The sequence below is a fragment of the Mobula birostris genome, chromosome 23 (assembly GCF_030028105.1).
Source record: "Mobula birostris isolate sMobBir1 chromosome 23, sMobBir1.hap1, whole genome shotgun sequence".
Lineage (NCBI taxonomy): Eukaryota > Metazoa > Chordata > Chondrichthyes > Myliobatiformes > Myliobatidae > Mobula > Mobula birostris.
The window spans coordinates 16,376,937-16,403,047 of NC_092392.1; the positions used below are offsets into that span (position 1 = coordinate 16,376,937).

The window sequence follows — 26,111 nt, forward strand, 5'->3', positions numbered from 1 at the left end:
GTTGACACCCAGGAACTAGAAACTGCTCACCCTTTGCACTGCTGATCACTCAATAAAGAGTGGTGTGTGGTTCCTCAATGTCCCTCCTAAAGTCCAGAATAAATTTTACTGATGTTGAGCGCAAGGCCGTTTTTTTTTGACACCACTGAACCAGTTGATCTTACTCCTATATTTCTCCTCATTACCATCTAAAATTCTGCTCATAATAATCATCACCAAATCTATAGCTGGTGCTTGAGCTGCGCTAAGCTACACAGTCATGGGTTTAGAAAGATTAGAGCAGTAGTCTAAGCGCACATCTTTGGGGCGCACCACCACTTACTGACAGCAAGGAGGAGATGTTACTTTCAATCTACATTGACTTTGGTGAGGAAGACAAAGGTCCAGTTGTGGAGGGAGGTACAGAGTGTCCAGGTTTTGGAGCAAATCTCCCAGCCAGAATATTGGTCCTCTCCAGTTTAGGCCCAACCTGTCTGTCTTGCACAATTCACGCCTATTCCAGAAAAGATTCCAATGATCTAAGAACTTGAATGCCTGCCCCCTGCACCAGCTCTTCAACAACGCATTCATTTGAGCTATCTATTTCTACTCACATTAGCACATGACACTGAGACTACCTCAGAAAATAATATACTTGAGACTTTGCTTTTTAGATTCTCCCATAACACCTTAAAATTGACTGCAAAGGACTTCTTCCCCCTTTTTAATCAACATGCACCATGACCTCTGACTATTCACCCTCTGCATTGAGAATGTGCTGCAGCTGCCCTAAGATGTCACTATTACAGATTGCAAGGTATGATGTTCACTATTATAGATTGCAAGATATGGTGTTGTGGTCATCACTAAATCGTGGCTGAAGGATGGTTGCAGTTGGGAGCTCAATGTGCAAGGTTATACACTGTATCGGAGGGATAGGAAGTAGGCAGAGGGGGAGCCGTGACTCTGCTGGTAAAGAATGGGATCAAATCATTAGAAAGATGTGACATAGGATCAGAAGATGTTGAATCCTTGTTGATTGAGTTAAGAAATTGCAAGGTTAAAAGGACCTTGATGGCAGTTATATACAGGCCTCCCAAATTTGGCTGGAAGGTGGACCACAGACTACAACAGGAAATAGAAAAGGTGTGTCAAAAAGCAAGGACATGGCAGACCAATTGAATAATTACTTTGGTTCTGTCTTCACTAAGGAGGACATAAATAATCTTCCAGAAATAGTAGGGGACAGAGGGTCCAGTGAGATGGAGGAACTGAGCGAAATACATGTTAGTAGGGAAGTGGTGTTAGGTAAATTGAAGGGATTAAAGGCAGATAAATCCCCAGGGCCAGATGGTCTGCATCCCAGAGTGCTTAAGGAACTAGCCCAAGAAATAGTGGATGCATTAGTGATAATTTTTCAAAACTCGTTAGATTCTGGACTAGTTCCTGAGGATTGGAGGGTGGCTAATGTAACCCCACTTTTTAAAAAAGGAGGGAGAGAGAAACCGGGGAATTATAGACCGGCTAGCCTAATGTCGGTGGTGGGGAAACTGCTGGAGTCAGTTATCAAAGATGTGATAACAGCACATTTGGAAAGCGGTGAAATCATCGGACAAAGTCAACATGGATTTGTGAAAGGAAAATCATGTCTGACGAATCTCATAGAATTTTTTGAGGATGTAACTAGTAGAGTGGATAGGGGAGAACCAGTGGATGTGGTATATTTGGATTTTCAAAAGGCTTTTGACAAGGTCCCACAGGAGATTAGTGTGCAAACTTAAAGCACACGGTATCGGGGGTAAGGTATTGACGTGGATAGAGAATTGGATAGCAGACAGGAAGCAAAGAGTGGGAATAAACGGGACCTTTTCAGAATGGCAGGCAGTGACTAGTGGGGTACCGCAAGGCTCAATGCTGGGACCCCAGTTGTTTACAATATATATATTAATGACTTGGATGAGGGAATTAAATGCAGCATCTCCAAGTTTGCGGATGACACGAAGCTGGGCGGCAGTGTTAGCTGTGAGGAGGATGCTAAGAGGATGCAGGGTGACTTGGATAGGTTGGGTGAGTGGGCAAATTCATGGCAGATGCAATTTAATGTGGATAAGTGTGAAGTTATCCACTTTGGTGGCAAAAATAGGAAAACAGATTATCATCTGAATGGTGGCCGATTAGGTAAAGGGGAGGCGCAACGAGACCTGGGTGTCATTATACACCAGTCATTGAAAGTGGGCATGCAGGTACAGCAGGCGGTGAAAAAGGCGAATGGTATGCTGGCATTTATAGCGAGAGGATTCGAGTACAGGAGCAGGGAGGTACTACTGCAGTTGTACAAGGCCTTGGTGAGAACACACCTGGAGTATTGTGTGCAGTTTTGATCCCCTAATCTGAGGAAAGACATCCTTGCCATAGAGGGAGTACAAAGAAGGTTCACCAGATTGATTCCTGGGATGGCAGGACTTTCATATGAAGATAGACTGGATGAACTAGGCTTGTACTCATTGGAATTTAGAAGATTGAGGGGGGATCTGATTGAAACATATAAAATCCTAAAGGGATTGGACAGGCTAGATGCAGGAAGATTGTTCCCGATGTTGGGGAAGTCCAGAACAAGGGGTCACAGTTTGAGGATAAAGGGGAAGCCTTTTAGGACTGAGATTAGGAAAAACTTCTTCACACAGAGAGTGGTGAATCTGTGGAATTCTCTGCCACAGGAAACAGTTGAGGCCAGTTCATTGGCTATATTTAAGAGGGAGTTAGATATGGCCCTTGTGGCTACGGGGATCAGGGGGTATGGAGGGAAGGCTGGTGCAGGGTTCTGAGTTGGATGATCAGCCATGATCATCATAAATGGCGGTGCAGGCTCGAAGGGCCGAATGGTCTACTCCTACACCTATTTTCTATGTTTCTATGTTTCTATGTGTCAAAAGGGCAACGTTATGAGAGTCATGGGAGATTTTAACATGCAGGTCGATTGGGAAAATCAGGTTAGTAATGGATCTCAAGAGAGTGAGTTTGCTGAATGCCTAAGAGATGGCATTTTGGAGCAGTTTGTTGTTGAGCCTACTAGGGGATCAGCTATACTGGATTGGGTGTTATGTAATGAACAGGGGGGCAATTCGGGAGCTTAAGGTAGAAGAACCCTTAGGAACCAATGATCACAATATGATTGAGTTCAACTTGAAATTTGATAGGGAGAAAGTATAGTCTGACATAGCAGTACTTCAGTGGTATAAGCGGGGAGCTGGCCAAAGTAAATTGGAAGGAGCTGCTGGCAGGGATGTGAGCAGAACAGCGACGGTATGCATTTCTGGGAAAAATGAGGATGGTGCAGGACACGTGTATTCCAAAAGTGAATAAGTACTCAAATGGCAAAATAGTACAACCATGGCTGACAAGGGAAGTCAAAGCTAATGTAAAAACAAAGGAGAAGGCATACAACAAAACAAAAATTAGTGGGGAGATAGAGGTTTGGGAAGTTTTTAAAAACCTACAGAGAGCAACTAAAAGAATCATTAGAAGGGAAAAGATGAAATATGAAAGCAAGCTAGCAAATAATATCAAAGTGGATAGTAAAAGCTTTTTCAAATATGTAAAAAATAAAAGAGAGATGAGAGTGTATATAGGACCACTAGAAAATGAGGGAGGAGAAATAATAACAAGGGACAAGGAGACGGCAGATGAACTAAATGAGTATTTTGCATCAGTCTTCTCTGTGGAACACACTAGCAGTGTGCCAGATGTTGTAGTGTGTGAAGGAAGAGAAGTGGGTGCAGTTACTATTACAAGGGAGAAGGTGCTCAAAAAGCTGAAAGACCTAAAAATATATGTCACCCGGACCAGATGAACTGCATCCTATTGTTCTGAAAGAGGTAGCATTAGAGATTGCGGCAGCATTAGAAATGATCTTTCAAAAATCACTGGACCCTGGTATGGTGCCAGAGGACTGGAAAATTGCAAATGTCACTCCACTCTTTAGGAAAGGAAGAAGGCAGCAGAAAGGAACTTATAGACCAGTTAGCCTGAGCTCAGTGGTTGGGAAAATGTTAGAGTCAATTATTAAAGGTGAGGTGATGGAGCACCTGGTGACACAGGACAAGATAGGGTAAAGTCAGCATGGTTTCCATTATGGAAAATCCTGCCTGATGAACCTGTTGGAATTCTTTGAGGAGATGACAAGTAGGATAGATAAAGGGGATGCAGCAGATGTTGTATATTTGGACTTTCAGAAGGCCTTTGATAAGGTGCCACACACGAGGCTGCTTACCAAGTTAAGAGCCCTTGGTATTACAGAAAAGTTACTGAGGTGGTTACAGCACTGGCTGATTGGAAGAAGGCAGCGAGTGGGAATAAAAGGATCCTTGTCTGGCTGGCTGCCAGTGACTAGTGGTGCTCCGCAGGGGTCGGCGTTGGGACCGCTTCTTTTTATGTTGCATATAAATGATTTAGATGATGGAATAGATGGTTTTGTTGCCAAGTTTGCAGATGACACAAAGTTTGATGTAGGGTTAGGTAGTGTTGAGGAAACAGATAGGATGCAGAAGGACTTAGACCGATTAGGAGAATGGGCAAGAAATATAATGTTGGAAAATGCACAGTCATGCACTTTGGCAGGGGAAATAAATGTGAGAAAATCCAAAAATCTGAGATGCAAAGGGACTTGGGAGTCCTTGTGCAGAACACCCTAAAGGTTAACTTGCAGGCTGAATCGGTGGTGAGGGAGGCAAGTGCAATGTTCATTCATTTCAAGAGGTCTAAAATACGAGAGCGATGATGTGATGCTGCTTTATAAGGCACTGGTGAGGCCTCACCTTAAGTATTGTGAACAGTTTTGGGCTCCTCATCTTAGAAGAGAGGGTCCAGAGGAGGTTCACAAGGATGATTCTGGGAATGAAAGGGTTATCATACAAGGAACGTTTGATGGCTCTGGGTCTGTACTCACTGGAATGCAGAAGGATGAGGGGGATCTCATTGAACCTTTCAGATGTTGAAAGGACTAGACAGAGTAGATGTGGAAAGGATGCTTCCTATGGTAGGAGAGTCTTGGACAAGAGGACACAGCCTCAGGATAGAGGTGCGTGTATTCAAAACAGAAATGCGGAGAAATTTCTTTAGCCAGAGGGTGGTGAATTTGTTGCCACGTGCAGCTGTGGAGGCCAGGTCACTGGGTGTATTTAAGGCAGAATTTGATAGGTTCTTGATTGGACATGGCATCAAAGGTTACAGGGAGAAGGCCAGGAAATGGGGTTGGGAGGAGAAAAAAAAAGGATCAGCCATGATTAAATGGTGAAACAGACTCGATGAGCCAAATGGCCTCAATCTGCTCCTATGTCTTGTGGTCTTATGTCTCTGACCCTGGCACCACCTGGGAGATGAGACACCTTCCTGGCATCTCTTTTCTGGTCACAGAATCCCCTGTCTGTCCGTCTAACTATCAAATCTCCTAACACTACCAGTCTGCCTGATTTCTCCTTACCTGCTGAGCCTCAGAACTGGTCTCAATGACACCAACCTGGCTGTTGCTGCTGTTCCTACAGAGATCAGTTTTCTATCCGCCTCTCACCTCCCCAGCTGTATCCAAAGGGGTATACTGTTGCTCGGAGAAATGGCCCCTAGGGGATCCTGTACTGTCTGTCTCTTGCTTGTACATCTCCTGATGGTCATCCAACTAACTGCACCCTGCAGCTTAGCTGTGACCTACCTTACTAAATCGTTTGTGATACTCTCAGCATCCAACTCCAGCTCCATTTCCTTCACATTACCATAGCTGTAGTTGGTCCCACTTCTGACTGGTGAAGTAATCAAGGAAAATGACAATCTCCCTGATTACCCACATCCTGCAGGAGGGGCATACCACTGCCCTGACTCGCATCTCAGTTTCTCTAATAGGGAGAATAATTCTAAGAAAACCGTACGGAGACTTGCCCATTCTTACCTGCTCAGCCTCCTCTCACCAAAGCCTCAGCAACATGGCATTTGGGGATGGCAAAGTTTTTGAACTTGCTTTCCTGCAGGAATGTGGAAGGTCTGTCATCATTTAAAACACAGATCAATAGATTGCTGGGCATTAAGAAAATCAAGAGATGTGGGGATAGTGTTGGATAATATGACCTCGAAGGGCAGCTGAAGTTCCCCAACCATATCGCAGCCACCACCCTGCGACCAGACATTGTTCTAGTGTCTGAGTCTACTAAGCAAGTGGTGCTGCTGGAGTTGACAGTCCCATGGGAAGATAGCTTGGAAGAGGCCTTTGAAAGGAAGCTCTCCAAGTACGCAGCACTGGTCAGCAACTGTCAGCAGGCTGGATGGAGAGCGAGGTGTCTCCCAGTGGAGGTTGGTTGTAGGGGATTCATAGCCCGTTCTTTAGTTAGAGCCTTCAGCATTTTGGGCATCGAGGGAGAGAGGAAGAGGAGGGCCATCCGCAGTACCACTGATGCGGCAGAGAGGGCCTCAAGATGGCTGTGGCTCAAAAGAGGGGAGCCATGGAGTCATAAGTAGCTAGCCATCTGGACACAAGCTGGGGTCTGATCAGCCCCGACTGGGTCACCTGGAGGAGGTTGTATGATGTTGAAAGACCCGAAACACCCAATGATTCCAGGAACATCACTGAAGATGTGTCCAGAAACATCAATAGATGTATGTACACTGGTAGATCAGTCATGATCTTAATGAACGATGGCGCAGCCTTGAAAAGCTTCATGGACCTGTTTCTACTTGTTTCTTATCTTCTTGTGCTAAAAGGATTGCAAAAACTCTCAACTTGTTAGCAAGACCAGGAATCAATGTAATGCAGCTGATGGCCGAATATCTGGATGTAAAACTGTTTTGTTCTCTGCAGTAATTTTTGAAAAGTTTGTTTTCAACTTCAGCCAGCAGAATTATGTGAATATTTTCCTCAGCAGAAGAGTAATTTAATGCCAAAAAATTTCTTGCATCTGTGACTTTTTCCTTTATATGAGGGTAATAAGTTCCCATTCCAAACTGTTTGTTTTAAACCTGTACGCTATATTTACTAAAAAAAACCTAGTTGTTATGTCTCAGAATTTCAATATTTCCTCTGTGATATCACATATCTGGGTGCTGCATTAATTTTAATTTTGCAACAATGCTCACTTCATCCTCAGCTGGCTCAGAGCAAATGAAATTGGAATGTTCATCTGCAGATATTGCAGCCTGCAGGAAGTCATCAGAGGGGGTGCAGAGAACTTTTCGGGAGATAGGAGTAGAGTTCTTTGTAACATGTTAAATAACGGGCTAAGAATATCTGCAATTCGGCTAGAAACATTGTAGATGGCTTCCTGACAAACCTGAAGTAAGCAAAAGGCATCCTTCATTTACCTATTTGCATATTTTAATTTTCAAGTTGTACACTGCACATAGTTGATATACGATTCTGATATTCAATGCATCAACCACAATTGTTTGTGCAGCTTTCTCCATCTTATCTGCCCGATGAGAAATCTGTCTGCATACTCTTTGGTAATCCTGAACAATGAATGTTACAATATGAAGATTTGTCTGGTTAAATAATCCAAGGGGAATGCTTGTATTTGGTTTCCCACCAGGCTCGACTCTTGTCAAGAGAATACAAGACGTATACGTTCAGTGGCCACTTTATCAGACACATCTTTACACCTGCACATTAATGGAAATATGTAATCAGCCAATCATATGACTTTGACTGTGGATTGATTGTTGGTACCATACGGGGTGGTTTGAGAAGCTCAGAAACTGCTGATCTCCTAGGGTTTTCACGCATAACAGACTCTAGACTTTACCGAGACTGGTGGTAAAAAAAAACACATCTAGTGAGCAGCTGTTTTGTGGATGAAAATGCCTTATTACTGTGGTCAGAGAAGAATGGCTAGACTGGGTCAAGCTGACAGGAAGGCAACAGTAACTCAAATAATCATGCATTGCAACAGTGGTGTGCAAAAGAGCATCACTTAATGCAAAACATGAAGTAATGGCCTACAGCAGCAGAAGACCACAAACGTACACTCAGTGCCCATGTTATTAGCTGCAGGATGTACCAAATAAAGTGGCCACTGAATGTACACATGAACAGTAATGTTAGAAACTCTAAACCCAGCTATCCTACCACTTGCAGTTAAAAGCAATGAATTGAACATCAGGACTTTATTCAGACAAAGGTGTGCAAAGCATGTTGCATTTTGGAAACGTAGGTCAGCTTCCAAACTAGATGTACAACTAATTCAGTTAGGTGCATGTTCAGTCAGAAATAAGTGACAAAGAACATGTAAAAGTGTCAGTATGCGCTTTTGGCCATGACATTGTATATCTTGTCTATGAAAAAGTTAGAACTCAAATAAAAATAAGTGAAAAATGCATAATTTGGACATGATTGTGATTACTATTTTGATATTTTAATAAGTATCTCTATTTTAAGAGGATAGTTCAGATAACATCAAATTGTTTTGATAAATTTGGAGTTACAGATTCTCTCTTCAGCCATTTTCTTCATTACAGCTACACATTGCACCTTCACACCTTCTAACAATGCAGTTAATTAATTTCCTTCAATTGCCCATGTAGCATTGCTTCTACTCTTATTGAACTATTTAAATGAGGCAAGTTAGAAAAATTATTTATCAAATCACACACAAGAATATAAATTGCATTATCTTTGCAATGCATACTACCTTCAAAAATTTACACAGCTAAGAAAGATACAAATGAAAAGAGAATACCAGAAATTTCTTTTCCAGATATATAAGGAGCAAAAGAGAGGTGACAGTAGATATTTGACCGCTGAAAAATGATGTTGGAGAGAGTAATGGGGGACAAGGAAATGACAGACAAATTGAATAAATATCTTGCATCAGTCTTCACTGTGAAAGACACTAGCAGAATGCTGGATGTTCCAGAGCGTCAGGAGGCAGTTGTGAGGGCAGTTACTATTACTAGGGAGAAGGTGTTTGGGAAACAGAAAAGTCTGAAGATAGACAAGTCACCTGTACCAGATGGACTACACTTTAGAGTTGTCAAAGAGGTAACTGAAGAGATTGTGAAGGCATTAGTAATGATCTTTCAAGAGCCATTAGATTCTGGAATGGTTCCGGATGAATAGAAAATTGCAAATGTCACACTACTCTTTAAGAAGGGAGGGAAGCAGAAGAAAGGAAATTATAGGCCAGTTAGCCTGACCATAGTGGCTGAGAAGATGTAGGAGTCAACTGTTAAGGATGTGGTTTTGGGGTACTTGGAGGCACATGACAAAATAGGGCAAAATCATCATGGTTCCTCCAGGGAAAATCCTGCAAAGCAAATCTGTTAGAATTCTTTGAGGAAATAACAGGCAAGATAGACAAAAGAGAATCGTTGTATGTTTTGTACTTGGATTTTCAGAATACCTTTCAGAGTCCATGAAAGATATTACTGGCATGGATAGAGTATTGGCTGTTGGCAAGAGGCAAAGAGTGGGAAGAAAGAATGCGTTTTCTACTTGGCTACAAGTGACTAGTGGTATTCCCCAGGGGTTGGTGTTGGACCACTTCTTTTTACATTGTATGTCAATGACCTGGATGATGGAATTGATGGTTTAATGTCTAAGTCTCTGGATGATACAAAAACGGGTGGAGGGCAGGTAGTGTTGAGGAAGCAGAGAGGCTGCAGAAGGACTTGGACAGATTAGGAAAACAGGCAAAGAAAAGGCAAATGGAATAAAGTGCTAGAAAGTGTATGGTCAAATATTTCAGCAGAAGGGATAAAAACATTGACTATTTTCTAAACGGGGGAGAAAATTCAAAAATCCAAGGTGCAAAGGGACTTGGGTGTCATTGTGCAGGATTCCCTAAAAGTTATTTTGCAGGTTGAGTCTGTGGTGAAGAAGGCAAATGTGATGTTAGCATTCATTTCAAGAAGATTAGAACATTAAAACAAGGATGTAATGCTGAGGCTTTATAAGGCACTGGTGAGGCTTCACTTGAGAGTATTGTGAGCAGTTTTGGGCCCTTATTTAAGAAAAGAGGTGCAGATGTTGGAGAGGGTTCAATAATTCCAGGAATGTAAAGCTTATATTATGAGAAGCGATTGATGGCTCTGGGCTGGAATTTAGAAGAATGAGGGGGATCTCAATGAAGCCTTTCGATTGCTGAAAGGCCTCAATAGAGTGGATGTGGAGGGGGATATTTCTATGGTGGAGGAGCCTATGACCAGAGGGCACAACCTAAGAATAGACGGACATCCGTTTAAAATGGAGATGAGGAAATTTCTTTAGCCGAGGATGATGAATCTGTGGCAGCTGTGGAGGCCTGGTCATTGTGTTTATTTAAGGTGGAGGTTGATAGGTTTGTGATTAGTCATGGTGTGAATGGTTACAGGGAGAAGGAAGGAGACTGGGGTTGAGAGGAAAATGAATCAGCCATGATGAAATGCCAGAGCAGATTCAATGGGCCACCTGGCCTAATTCTGCTCCTTTGTCTTATGGTCCTATAGTCATGAGACAATAAGATATTTCCTGATACTGAACAATTTGAACTACATCATACCATTCAAATCAACATTATTTGGTATTCTTCTTCATCGTCACTTCATGAAACCTGGTAGAATATTTTCACTTTTAAAATAAGTTCATAGTGAAGAATTTGAAATTGCAATAATAAGGTCAGTATTTGCCTCAAGGACTTTGTGAAATTGTTGGTAACATCTGGAACAAGCATCTATACAGTTAAGTGTGAAATCCAAAAATTATCAATAATTCCTTGCTCAACCATACCATGTGTTGTCATGCAATCTACCTCATGATAATTAGTAAAATTGGAAAAATTGAAGTGCATGACATAACACAAACATGAGAAAAATCTGCAGATGCTGGAAATCCAAAGTGACACATACACAATGATAGAGGAACTCAGCAGTCCAGGCAGCATCTATGAAAAAGAGTAAATAGCCAACGTTTCAGGCTGAGACCCTTCCTCAGGATTCCTGATGAAACACCAGAAGAATTCAGTAGGATTCCTGATGAAGGGTTGCGGCCCAAAACGTCAATTGTTTGCTCTTTTCCATAGAAGCTGCCTGGCCTGCTGAGTCCCTCCAGCATTTTATGTGGTTTGTGAAGGGCATAGAGTTCTGCTATAATGCAACTGTGTCATTCCTTAAAAACCCTGCATTATAGAAAATCACATTATAAAAACAATTGTGTTAACAGGGTAAAAAGATTAGGGGCTAGACTGCCTCAGATTCTTTCCCCCACAGCAATTTCAATAATAAAGGCATCTTCAAAAGTCATAATCTCATTTTGTTACTACAAGTTAGAAGAGCTAAAGGCTGTGTGTTGCCGTTGTTCAATAGAGCATTGTTCGATATGTATCAATAGAAGTGATTCTTGACATGTTCTAATGGCCTCCCACTGTGAAACTAGCAGCCTATGTTCTTAACAGACAATGAGACAATGGTACATGATTGTCTGATTACTGCAGATAGATCAAAATTGCTTTATAACCAATTCAGCCATGCAATAAAATTAATGTTCCCCAATTAATCGATTGCATTATATCCAATGTGTGTTACAGATACATGCATTATAGCAGAACTACCTGCATTTGACCTGTAATAATTCCTGAAAATATTAAACTTTGTACTACAAGATGGAAGTGAGTTTCTGATTGGCTGAACTTGTACTTGAAAGACTTTTATTCTTGTACAAATATCAAAAATGAACTGGATTTTATAAATAGTTATTTTACTTTCTAAAATAATATATTGCAGCTTCTATTTAAGTTTCATGAGTAAGATATTGCACATTGCCTTAATACTGTGTTTTATTAAACTTTCCAATTTGAAATCAATGAGAATTCCTCAACATCAAGTCTGTACAGCCTGCTTGATGTCACTATTCATATTTCACACCAAAGATCCCCAAGAAATTGAAGTTTCGAGCAAGCCAACTCTGAAAATAAGAAATTATCCAAGAGGAAAAAATCCATCTTGAAACTGGTCTTTTTCCAAAATGCAAAAAAATACTGTAGTACCTCTGAGTAGTTTTCCACTTATTAATTTGGCTTTGTATTAAAAAAAACACCCTAATTTATTGAAATACTTACAAACAAATGAATTTGGAGTATTAGTACACTCCCAAGACTGTTTCACCAAATAGTAAGATCATGAATGATCTGACTTTGATGTCAACAGATTCCAATCCACTCCCAGTAACCTTTCATACTCTTGTTTACCAAATACCTATTTACCTTATTCTTAAAAATACTCCAATACTCTGTTTCCATCATCTTAAGTGAAATGTTTTTCTTCATTTCTTAAATGGAAACCCCCTTCAACAGTAACCTCAGCTTCTTGATTTCCCCAGAAAATCAAACATTCACTCCACATCCATTCTCAATACTATTCAAGCAAGCCCCCTTTCGTTCTACTAAACTATAGCAGATACAAGCCTAATCCAATTGTTCCTCATAAGACCAGATATTAGCCTATTAAAACTTCCTTGAACTGTTTTCAAGGCATCAACATCTTTCTTTAAATAAGGCAAATGCTGTATATAGATTTCAGAGCTGACCTTACCAGTGTGCTTTATAACTGAAACACAACCTCCCTAGTTTTGCATTGCTTCCCTGTAATAAATGATGCAATTCTGTTACCCTTTTATGCGCTGTACTCACATACAAGCCTTTTGCAAACAATGTCAGTTTTTCTACATTATATTTAATTTACCAGATCTTTGCCCATTTTATTAATCCATCTATAGTACCTTTTATGTTTTTATCCAAGTCACTTATATAAACTGTAGAAAGTTGAGATCTCAGCACACCACATTACATTTTGCCAATCTGTGTTCTCTGTTAGCCAGCCAAACCTCTCTCTGTCAGTCAATATGTTACCTTCTCTGCCATGGGTTTTCATTTTCCACAATAACATACAATGGCATACCGTATTAAATAGCTTCTCAAAGTCTTTCTATTGGTTAGTTTTCTGAAGAACTAACATGTTCCTACAACAGATGCTTAGCTAACCAGTAATACACATAACTTGATTGTAACGCATTGCTTTATGTCATTTATTATATTTGTGTCAAACTTCTAAGAATAATTATTTGAGACAATAATTATCAGGCAATAGAGTGGTTCAAAGTAGGAAATCCGCAGCATTACCTGGTCTGATTTATGTGTAACCCCTTTCTTACTAATGTGATTGACTCTTAATTGAAGATTGACTCTTCAGTTCAGCGGCAATTAAATGGACTGAAAATACTAGCCCTGCTAGTCGCATCTACATATCCTGAACAAATTATACAACATTAAACAGTTTCCCACAAAGTACAATGGTAAATAAATTCTCAAGGAAAACTAATCAGTTAAAAATTTGGCAGAAATTGCTTATGATTGAAATTTTTCATTATTTATTTTTACTTCATGTTTTCATTACTCCAGAATGAAGTAATTATCATATCAGTGTTCAAAATATACATGTAAGTGCACTTAAAATATGCATAGAAGTTGATGCCATTTCTTAAAATCTGGCACTGATCTGAGTTTAATACTGTAAAATGTGTATTCCAGTTTCTCACAGCAACCTAACCAACAAAAATACATTTCTGAGTGTAAGTACGTGATGTGAGAAGCTATTGGGGGCATGAAAGTATTAATTATACAGAGACCTGGGGAGACCACACCTGAAGTACAGTACTGTATGCAGTTTTGGATCACTTGCCTACAAAAGGATGCAAGCTCAATGAAGTACGAAAAGGGCCTGATAAGCTTGATGTAAGGAAACTATATGCCCTGGCTGAAGAGCCTGGGACTAGGAAAACAGATTGAGAATAAGGGGACCGAAACAAAGTGAACATTCTTTACTTGAGGATGGTGAACCTCTGGAATATTCTGCCTTGAAGGTAAATGGACAGACTGTTACTGTGTTCATTCAATATACAGATTGATTAATTGGCTGACTTCTGGATACTAGGAGAATTAAGACACATAGGGACAATGCTGGAAAATGACACAAGAGACAGAAGATCAGTAATTATCTTAATGAGCAGCAGCAGAGGATCAAATAACTGCATGGTTTACTTCTCTACCTATTTATTCTTTTCTAGTATATATTGACTAACTTTCTTCCTTAATGCTACACCATCCATCTATTTTACACCTCCAGCACCTCCCATAAACTGTGTAAGAGTCCACTCTTTAGTGCAACTAAATATGAAGTAAGCAATGCTATCACTGATATTTTTGTAAATTAATTCCAGATTAGTTTATATCAAAATTTGTCCAAATATTCAGAATTAAAGCCATTTCTCAAGAAATATGCACAATTAGTTTCAGTAAGATGAATTACAAACATTGGATATTACAGGTAAAGTACTGCTTTTTATTTTCTCAATGATACAAGTGAAACTATACAACCAACTACATCAATTTCTATTATATCATAACCAATTTTATATATACTTTAGTAACCTGAAAACTCATGTCAGGTTATGATCCAAATATTGATTTAATTGGTGTTACTCTTGTAACAATATCTGCATACAACCTCATAAAAGATGCCAAAAATCCATGATCTCCATATCCCATATTTATTTATTTGGAATTGATGGTTTTTTATTCCATTTTGAATTAAGTTCAAAGTCATTGCAGCACTCTTAATCTTAGTTTAATATACATTTCAATTTGACATAAAAAGTTTTCACATTATAACTTACTTGATTTGCTATGTTTTGTCATATAAGGTATAAGAGTTCTTTAAAAATCGAAATATATTCGCAGGGGACTATCTAAAAAGCAGGGCAGAGACTTAACTGTTTCTGTTGGGAAATAAACGAATTCTAGAAAATGGAAGATCTTGTCCTTTATTTTTCCCCAATGTGACAATTTCCCTTCAATGCTTTTCTTTCAACCGATATTTTAAAACGAAGGTTTTATCAAGAATAAAACGCTGAATATCAAAAATATTGAATATAACGAATAGTAGACTCTGGTTCGCACATATCACTGTTATTTTCAAGGGTTCAAATCGACGTAATTTATTTTACTTTTATAGCCTATTATTTAAAATACCAAACTAATTTTCACCGACTCTTAACCATTTCGGCTCTTCGCTTCTTGTCTGAACCTCAGCAAAAGCACGATACTTACATGGCACGGTCCGCAAATACAGGTTATCGCGGATAATCTGCTGAAGCTCGTGGTCAACCGAACCCTTTTGGAACCGTAAATTGAGATAGTGTCGAAGGTCCTTGTCAACAGTGCCCCCTGCAAAAAGGAATACAAGTTACATTTAGCACTACCGGAAAGATAGCAGAGCCCAGAGTGAAAAGAAAAGCAGTACAGAACCCTCCGCTGTTTCGATTTGAGCTTGCGAACTGCGAATCAAAAACCCACCTCATATATTCCTCGCACGGAACCTCCACGATAAATTGGCCATTCACACAGTAATGCAAAGTTCAACAGTTAAAGCCATACCAATATCATCAATGGACGAGCCTGAACACAGCCTCACTTGAGTCCAGTTCCTCGAGAATCACAGCTAAAATTGAATTATGTTTGATTCTTTGTTATATTTTATACCATTGGAGCTGCCGTCCTTTAAGCTACATCTGCTTCGCCTTTCTTTATAAATGTTCGTATTTATACTAACTGGATTAGGCAGCCCGAGCGGGTGTTCGGTGGCAGCAGTCCGTCAGTTCCACGCCCAGCCACCTAAAGGGCACACTTCAGCCATCCACCAAGAGCTCCCGTTATTGCACACTGGCGGGAAAGCCTGAATGATCCCGCTCTCGTCTCTGCGCTGGTGCCTCAACAAGGCACTGCCACACCTCTTATCCTTGCTGCATCAGCTTCTATTCGCTGCCCCTAATGCCCTGTCCGCGGCTACTGTCACACAGCATGCCGCCGTGGGCACTGGAGACACACAGCGGTGGATCCCGTAGGAGCAGCTCACACTCGTTCCAATTGGCTGCGAAAACGATAGGTCCTGCAGCTACCTCCGGGATGTGAAGCCCGCCGATTGATGCAGATGCTTTCTGGCAGCCTGTGAAAATGCCAGGCAGACAATAACAGATGTACTGTGACTACTGACATAAGCTCGAATCACTCACATTATAGAAAAAGCTGTGACGTGTGGAAACGGGGCAACCTATAATGTATTCATGTAGAGACTATTCTTCCCGATAACGGATGACATGCTAAAAACCAAGCCAAGACAAGGCAAATTGTTCAGCAAATATGTGAATAAATGCAGATTTCAACCTAATGTGCCCGGCGGAAACGGGGCGGATTCGGGTTGCCTATCAGTTTTAAAGCTCTATTGTCGGAGTTTATATTGTTCATTTTTACTTGCCTTTTGAAAAAAAATCTACAACGGTGATCGGGTGTTTTCTTTATCCCTACCGACACTTGCAGAAACAGTGTTTTTGGGCAATGCACGAAAATCCGCACAGAGCCCTACATCACAGAGCTTTGCATCTTATCAGAACTGGCATTACAGCAGTCTAGTATCCTAACATTTTTTTTTATTTAAACCTTATCTTTTATGTCAATTAAGTGGGGTTTTATTGAGGCCATGTCTGGATGACTGTTTACAGTTAGGCCTCTTTTATTAAAATAGGGGGCATACTTGCTCAAGAGTGCAGAGAAGGTTCACAAGGTTTATTCCTGAAATTGCAGGCCTATCTTAAAAGAGTTTGAATAGACTAGGTTAGTGCAGAGAAATGAAAGATGATCTCAATAAAACGTATAAAATTCTTGGAGCACTTTGGAGCAGATGGCTAAGGAGTCAAAAACTAAGGATCACAGTATCAAAATAAGGCAGCGGTCCTTTTGGACTGAAATGAAGACAAATTTCTTCTTATGAAGCAATAGTGAATTTTGGAATTCTTTCCCGTGGTGGGCTGTTCATATATTGACTGCTTTCAAAACAGTTATCAACAGATGTGGACACAAGGGACTACAGATCCTGAACTCTAAATCAACAAATATCTGGCAGGTCAAACGGCATCTGCTGATCAATGGATTTCTGCATATTAAAAAATATATTGATAAGGTAAGAAAAGTGCGTTTGAGATGGATCAGCCATGTTTTTTGACAAATGGCAAAACAGGGCCATAGGGATCCACTGGTTTACTTCTATTCCTATTTCTTATGTTTGTCCATAGTGAAAATGCTTTCATGGTGAAAATGTGGCCTTTGGTTCTCAATAAAAGTTCAGCTAAAATAAAAGAAAACCAGAACTTTTAATTAAAAATCACTAATCAGGACCCAACTGATATTTTTTTACCAATGAAGTCCATTTTAAATATCATCACTGTTACATTTAAATTATGCATAGAACCCAAAATAAAAGTGATCACAATAATTAAATATAACAATGTCAGCACTAACAGATACATAGCCCAGCCTAACTTGTAACTATTTAATGCTTTTCCATTTCAGCCAGCTCTTTTACTTCAGTTGACATGTGCTCATCTTCTGCACATTCTGCAATAAAGGCAGTGCCTGTCATTGCCAGCCCTTGCTTGGTTGTATCACACTTGCATCTAACTCAGAAGATTATGGATATAGGTCTTACTCCAGAGACCAAAACTCACCAATGTTGACACTCCATAGGGGAAGATGCATAATGACAGTGTTTCTTGAAGAGGAGTGTAGTTACACTCAGACCGATAGTTACTTCCCAAGCAACATAGTTAATACAAATTATCTGATCACAACCAATATCAAAGACAATTAATAGTGTAATCTGGTGCATAAATTGGAGTCAGTAGCCAAGAAAGTGGACCCCTTTGTGCCTGTGGCTATGCATAAAATGTCTTTTGCACATACTTTGTTGATTGTGTTCATTTCCATTTGATGTGCAGCCCACCAGTAAACTGGGCCATGCACTTTGGGTGCAGATTACTTTAATTTAAGTGTCATGTCCATCATATTATTCATGCACATGAAAACATAATTAAAAGGCGCAATGCTCCTTTCTCTAACTCCAACAGAAATTGGAGCTAGACATTCTTTATCTTATGTAATAAGTGTAATAAGTGGAGAACAATCATTCCACTGATTTATGTATGTATTGGCTGAGTTGGAAAATTATTTGTGAAAAGCCTTGGAGCACCACAAAAGCATGAAGGTTGCTGTGTAGATTCACTTTCTGTTCTCTTTTACAGGATTCCTGAAAGGATCATCTTGATAAATATAGCCAGGAACTATTACACTGGAAAGACAGCAATTGCTTGTACATCATTATAGTTGATAAAAGCCACAAGATGCTATATTGATGGCTAATTGTCCACAAGGTACAAATGGCAGGATATCTGGGGAACGTTAAAACTTTTCAATTATATGCTATCTACAAGAGAGTAAAGGAGGGGGCTTAGGACACAGCCCTGAGGGGCTCCTGTGTTGGGGGTCAGAGGGTTAGAGTTGAGGGACCCCACTCTTACCACCTGCTGGTGATCTGACAGGAAGTCCAGGATCAGCTGCACAAGGCAGGATGAAGGCCAAAGTCTCTGAGCTTCCTTGTCTAGCCTGGAGTGAATTATGATGTTAATGATTTCTATCAGGAAAAATATTCTTTCAGTCCAAGTTGTTTGACAGTGATGAATCTTAACTTTCCAATAACATTTACTTGCATTGCAATGGATGCCCTGAGAATTATTTTTCATCCTAGTAGTACAGATGAAGTAGTCAAAAAGAAAAAATACAAACCAAAGCCACTCTTCGGTGTACTCTTTTTAAAGGATCGTTTGTATTGTATAGGTGAAGTGAAAGTAGAAATCATATTCCTGAACAATCCGTATCTGTCGTCGGCATTTCACCATGAATTTGACATCACTATGAGCAGAACTTAGAATTTCGCTATCATCTTCTGGGCCTAAAATCTAATTGATACTAATGTAACAATTAATCACTTGCTCAAGTTTTCTAAATGATTATTAGGCAGGCACAGTAACTTTACTTCATTTTATGTGTCTAATGCTGACACTTGCAAGATGTTGGGAGGGTGAAGCTTCTTGTGGAACACGGCAACTTAGGTAGTGATATTCTTTCACCAAAGTAGCTGTCTTATTTATAATTTAGAATAATTAATTAATCAATGAGTGCTGAAAAATATCCCTGCAGACCTTGGAAACATAAAATAAAAATAGAAAATTCTTCTTGGGCTGGCCAGTGGCGCAATGACATCAGCGCCAGACTCTGGAATGGAGGTTCCCGGGCTCGAACCCAGTCAGGGCCGCTCTTGAGTACGTTTTCCATCTGTACCGGGTTGAGTGTCGAGATCGCAACTCGACCTCGTAAAATAATGGGAAAAATACCGTGAAATGTCTGTGTGAGGAGTAGCGCGCCACACAGTCTCTCTCTCTCTCACTCCGCACCTTGTAAAGGCATGAAAAAGACATCGTCCCACCGACATTGCACATGCATACATGCAGACGCACACGCACAGATGCACACACATGCCAAAAAAGAAAGAAAATTCTTGAAGCATTTAGCAGATCAGGCAGCATTTGTAGAAAGAGCAAGAGTTAGCATCTCAGTTTAGAGGCCCCTTTGCAAAGTCCCAGTTCTCACAAAGGATCTCTGATCTGAAATGTCTCCATTTCCATGCATGCTGCCTGATCTGATGAGCCGTTCCAGCAATTTTAATTAATAGCTCCTGAGCACTTGCTAATTTTACTGCAAATTCTTGATGATCTATTTTGGAGTTCTTCTACAGATATTAAATTGTGATGGAAAGAGAAAAGAGTTACATTCCCTTGTATTCTACCCTTGGTGCAGCTGGATATCTGCATCAAAAATGCTAATCGAAGTTATAATGGAGATCCCTGGGTGGTAAGTAAAAGAAATCTCAGATGTTTTACCTTCCTTGTCAAATACTATCTTGTGTTTACCCATTAGGATATGGTGCAAGTCAGTAAGCTGAGACAGAATTGCAAGCTGAAAACTTCATGCTATTCTTTAGCATACTTCAAAATCTCTTAAATATACAAGCATTATGTAAGAAATGAAAATGTATAATGAAGCAGATCTAACATGTTAAATCCCTTCCAAATTTCTACTTTGAATATTACACAAATTCTGCATTACCTTCCTGATACACATAATGCACAGTGGTTCAGCTAGCAGAGCAGCTGCCTTACAGCATCAGAGTTCTGGGTTAAAGCCCAAGATGCGTGAGTAATCATCCTAAGAATCTGTCAATACCAATAATTTTCACATAAGTATATAAAATGCCAAATCTTTAAAAACAAAATTGCTTTCACCATTGATCAACTTTAGCTGTGTGGAAGATATTTTAAGGGCAGTGCTAATGCGCATATATTACCAATATATTATATAACATTTCCTGTGGTGCCAGAATACCAGCCAATAGAAATCATATTCCTACAGATAAGACAGATAGGACCATAACTATACATAATTTCAATTTTTAATGATTTCAACACATCTTGCACTTTTACTGTTAGCTACACAAACTGCAAATTCCAAAAACAAAGGACTCAGAGTTTTTAAAAACGCAAACAACAAGTCCTGGCGAAGGGTCTCGGCCTGAAACGTCGACTGCACCTCTTCCTAGAGATGCTGCCTGGCCTGCTGCGTTCACCAGCAACCTTGATGTGTGTTGTTTGTCTACTTACAGGCTGCCTCAAAGAACAAAACTGGAAAGAACCATATTTTAAAAAGACCAGCACCAAATGTGCAGAGAAAGAGAAAAAAACACAAATTATGCAAACAATAAAAGCAAGCAACAGCATTCCGAACCAAATTATACTTTACGTTATACTTTATTGTCGCCAAACAATTGATACTAGAACATACAATCATCACAGTGATATTTGATTCTGCATTTTCCGCTCCCTGGATTACAAATATTAAATATTAAAAGTAGTAAAAATTAGCAAATATTAAAAATTTAAATTATAAATCATAAATAGAAAATAGAAAAATGGGAAGGTAGTGCAAAAAAACCGAGAGGCAGGTCCGGATATTTGGAGGGTATGGCCCAGATCTGGGTCAGGATCCGTTCAGCAGTCTTACCACAGTTGGAAAGAAGCTGTTCCCAAATCTGGCCGTACGAGTCTTCAAGCTCCTGAGCCTTCTCCCGGAGGGAAGAGGGACAAAAAGTGTGTTGGCTGGGTGGGTCATATCCTTGATTATCCTGGCAGCACTGCTCCGACAGTATGCAGTGTAAGGTGAATCCAAGGACAGAAGATTGGTTTGTGTGATGTGCTGCGCCATGTTCATGATCTTCTGCAGCTTCTTTCGGTCTTGGACAGGACAACTTCCATACCAGGTTGTGATGCACCCTAGAAGAATGCTTTCTACGGTGCATCTATAAAAATTAGTGAGGGTTTTAGGGGACAGGCCAAATTTCTTTAGTTTTCTCAGGAAGTAAAGGCGCTGGTGGGCCTTCTTGGCAGTGAACTCTGCTTGGTTGGACCAGGTCAGGTCATTTATGATATTGATCCCGAGGAACTTAAAGCTTTTGACCTGTTCCACTTGTGCACCACCGGCGTAAATTGGGTCGTGCGGTCCGCTACTCCTTCTGAAGTCAACAACCAATTCCTTCGTCTTGCTGACGTTGAGGGATAGGTTATTGTCTTCGCACCATGCCACCAGGTTCTTAATTTCCTCTCTGTACTCAAACTCATCATTACCCGAGATACGGCCTACAATTGTTGTGTCCATAGGCCCGGCGCCTGAAGTAGGTCATTAGCCTCTGTCTCAGTTCATCACACAGCGAGGCAAATCACCACAAATCTTGCAAACACTAAGTGCATAGCAGCTAGAATAGTCTCACAGCCTCAGTGCCATGGAGAGAGGACTGAACATCATGGAACAGCGAGCAGAATTGGCCCGACCCTCGCCTCTGGTCCCAACACCCTGTCTTTTCAGTCTATCTGGACCAGTGTTTAAATCGTCCAAACACCGGATCGTGCCATGCACAACAGCCTCGGCCCCGGCACAGTGATACACTCTGGGCTTAGACCTCGCTGCCAAGTCCAAGGCCGTTTTTGACCTTTCCAAATCAGCTCGGCACTTATAGCAACCCAATTTCACTCTCAGTTTAGGTAAACGGGCTCCAAAACTCCTCCACATTGACTTCGCTCCAATTTGATCACTCCAACTCCATCTTTAACTTCAACACAGTTTCAACCATGCCTCAACCTCGCTTCTTCTTGACAATTCCATGCTCCAAATTTGCACTGCACCCACACGGCTCAACCCTCGAGTCAGTTTCACCTTTGCTCTTCATTGTTTGTGGTGATAGTTTATAATATTTACCACAGAAAAAGTTTTGTTAATAAAATATTTAGTTGTATTTCTTGCCTTTTGAACTACCAGTATGCTGTCGCCTGACTTCAGTAGTACCATCTTAAATCAGAAGTTTTAAGGGCAGAAACCCCTTGCGCTGTTTTCAAAATCAAAGTCGGTGCCACCTTCACTTTAGGAAGGAAGCCTTTCCTTGTAGTTGAGGAGGTAATCTCTCTGATGCTACAAGCCACATATGATAATTTTGCTGCTTGTTTCTGCAATGCAAAAATATAAAAAAATGCTCTACTAAAACAAAAAGGGAACGTTTAAAATTTTTGATAATTGCAACTTTTAGATTCACATTTGGAAGGGCCACTTTGCTGCACTACAGGGCTCCCAATATCAAGAGGCTTCAGATAGACTGTTCAGTCATTATGGCCTTTTAGACACTTTTTTGCCATACATGCACTATGTACATGGAGGCTGCCTCCTGCACAAAGGTTTTTTCAGAAACCTGTGTAGATTTCTCAACTTCCTGAAAAGTCTTTGTCACCCCTCCCTTGATTCATTCACTCACTCATTACTGACAAGTCAGAGTTGCTGAAAGATAGTGGTTGTATTATGGTATGACCCTTTAACAACTACCTCCTGTGGACAGAGCTTTGTGGAAAATTGTTATAATTTGAATGATTTGTATCCTAACATTAGTGTTCCTCTTTTGTGATTCATGCTGCTGGATTTCATGATTTTTGGTACATTTTGTAACAATGTTAAAGAGATTGCCAGTGGTGTTATGATGCCAAGAAAACAACGGTGACAAATTTCCATCTCTAGTTTCCAGTTTGGAACAGCGATTGTTTTAATTAGCAGGCAGGACTTTGTAAGGGGCAACTACTGGGATTTTTAATCTTCAGAAAAAAGGTCTTCAAGAAACAATATTTTAGGTATCCTCTCAAAAGAAATGCAGTGATAAAATAGCAGGATATGAAGTTACAAAGTAAATTTTCTCACACTATTAACTTTTTGGAAAACAATGTTGTATGATATATTTAGGATCACTAGCTAATTTTATCACAGTATTCTAATTCTATCATACAAGGAGAACGTGGTAGGTAAACGTAACATAAAATCTTCCTGAATACAAAAGACTTAGTATTTAATTATATACATCCCAAGTTTATCCAACAGTTAAATTAATGCAAAACTTAACTATCTAGAGAAGGAGAATTGGATAACTAAGAGTTCATAAACAGTCAAATGAAAAAAATTATCTGTGCTGTGTTGCAAATTGAGCTGAAATATAACTTGATATGTGTGCTTACTAAAAATGTACTTTAACTTCACATTAGGGTTAGGTGATATGAAATTTCTCTTTGTGAACAGTGAACATGTTGGTCTAAACTCCAGTATTCAAGAAAACTTACTTATGTAGATAATTAATTGCTACATTCTCCAATACATTCCTATTACTGTGATGTAAGTATTTGGTGTGGTATCCATTATTGAATGAAACTAAGATTAAGAAAAATATTCCAGGAGTATAGCGCAATATTAAATAGAAATTACCAATATATTAAAGTGTTTGATAAAAACAATAATAACTTATATTATTGCCATAAATACAAAAATATAAGCAATTTTTAACCATTACACTTATGTGAAAATTGGTAATCTATTCCACCTTGTCTATGTGAATAATTCCAATTTTTAATCATTACGATTAAAGGAAATGGGAAAATCTGCACTTCTGTTTTGTTACATCTCTATATGTTACAACAATGTTCTTTCTTCATGCTTGAAGAGTCTGGAAGAAAAGAACTCCACTTTTTCCAATGAACTTATTTTCTCTATCTACCTGGTTAGTTCTTCCTATGACAAAGCTTTGAATAAAGTGTTTTTTTTTCCCCAGGAGTCTGGTGTCAGGTATGTTATGGTATTGTTACACTGTTTGTAACTATATGTTATAATTATGTGGTTTTGTCAGTTTTTTCAGTCTTGGTTTGTCCTGTGTTTTGTGATATCACACCAGAGGAAATAATGTATCATTTCTTAATGCATGCATTACTAAATGACAATAAAAGAGGACTACGTGTCTTCATAATCATCATAAATGTAGATGACAGAGAATGATTAGAGTCATAATGCTGGGGATGTTGCCGTGGAAAATATGCTGAGACTTATCCTTCCAGTTAATTTGGAGGATTTGCAGAGACCAGCATTGCTAGTATTTTTCTACTACCTTGAAATGCCTATTTAAAATAGTCCAGATCTCAGAATCATACGGGAGCGCAAAGATCTCTCCTGTCTGGTGTACCATAAATTTTGAGCCAGATCTAAAGTCTTCATCTTTAAGTACCCATTTCTTTAATTGACCAAAGGCTATGGTAGTGTGTTCAAAGTGATGGTGAATTTCAGCATGGATGTCTGTCTTTGCTGAGGTGGCACACAAGATATGGGAAGTATTTCACAATTTCTAGAATCTCATCATGGAACCTTTGTGGCTAAAGAGCAATATGGTGCATCATGGACAGATTGACAGATGAAATTGGTTTTTCAGACATTGTCAATTCATTAATTGAATCACAGAAACAATATTTTAGACCTCAGCATTCACATATGTGCAAATACAAGCTTCATCTGCATAATGCAAAAAGGAATAAGTAACTTCTTAGTTGGAAATGCAAAAAGGAATAAAGCAATCTTTTGACTGACGGCATTACATGTAGGCTCCCAATATATCAGTATAATATGTTATTAAGAAATGCTACTAAGAGGTTTCATTTGACTGGTGAGAGAAAATAAATGTGGGAGGCAGGCTTTGCTAAATGAAATGGGAGCACAGAAACCTGGGTCTTGATGAGTGGAAGGGTATATGGGAATCTGAGCCCCATTGAGTGGAAGGGAGCATGGAAACTAGCATCTGAGTGGAATGGAGTACAGGAATTAGAACAAAATGAATGCAATTAATTGCAGGAATCAAGGCCAAACTAAGTGAAAGTCAATATGGAGTTCAACATCCCATTAGACAAATGCTAAATCATCAGGATTTCTGAATAGTCAGATAATGGATTATTGGAGTTTTTATGATAACCTAGATTCAGTTGCAACTCAACTTATATTTACTATATGCAATCTTATGAAAGTACAGTAATTAGGGTTATGTAAAGAAGTAATAACAATACCATTTCTGAGTTCCTAATTTCTTGATAATGATGGTAAATAAGGGTTATAATGTGGGAGGAGAGAGAGCAGTGCGCCTGTGAGTGCGCAGCCCTCCAGTGAAAAATGATATCGTATCTGTTAAATAGGGGCCGTGGGCAATTCTGATTTGATGGAGGATGAACGTGAAAGCACAGAGGAACATCTGAAGAAATTTCTGAAAAGCTCATTCGCTGCTGTCGTTACTGTGCAGTTGGGAATCTTTCGGAGGGAAGGCCTCAAAATCCCCGGTTTTGCCTGCTGTTGGCGACCGAGGTTGAGGTCGAATCGTTCGGACAGAGATGGCGCTCAGTACTCAGTGTCGGAGAGCTAATCAGAGCTCGAAGTGTTCGAATGACTCAGAGCCGGACTGTGGTCGGGCATGGCAGGGAGAGTTTTTCTTCCTTCCCCTGTCTGCGTGAGATGTGGGACATTTGAGCGACTTTGACCTTTTACTGTGCTCATGGACTTCTTCATCAAGTTATGGTATTGTTGCACTGTTGTAACTATATGTTATAATTATGTGGTTTTGTCAGTTTTTTCAGTCTTTGTCTGTCCTGTGTCTTGTGATATCACACCGGAGGAAATATCGTATCATTTCTTAATGCATGCATTACTAAATGGCAATAAAAGAGGACTACGTGTCTTCATAATCTAAAGCACTCTTATGATTAATTGACCTGGTTTGAGCAAAAATTCTCTGTCATT

The 26,111-nt window shown here is 39.8% G+C and overlaps 1 protein-coding gene across 10 annotated transcripts in view; it reads right to left on the bottom strand.

The window, feature by feature from the left end:
- The window catches only part of magi2a (membrane associated guanylate kinase, WW and PDZ domain containing 2a), a 586,144-nt gene that overhangs the window by 427,606 nt on the left and 132,427 nt on the right, over positions 1–26,111 (bottom strand). For all 10 annotated transcript variants that reach the window (XM_072241070.1, XM_072241069.1, XM_072241068.1 and 7 more), the window contains exon 2: positions 15,093–15,209. In XM_072241070.1, the coding sequence (XP_072097171.1) occupies positions 15,093–15,209 (117 nt within the window). The remainder of the gene's footprint in view (positions 1–15,092; positions 15,210–26,111) is intronic.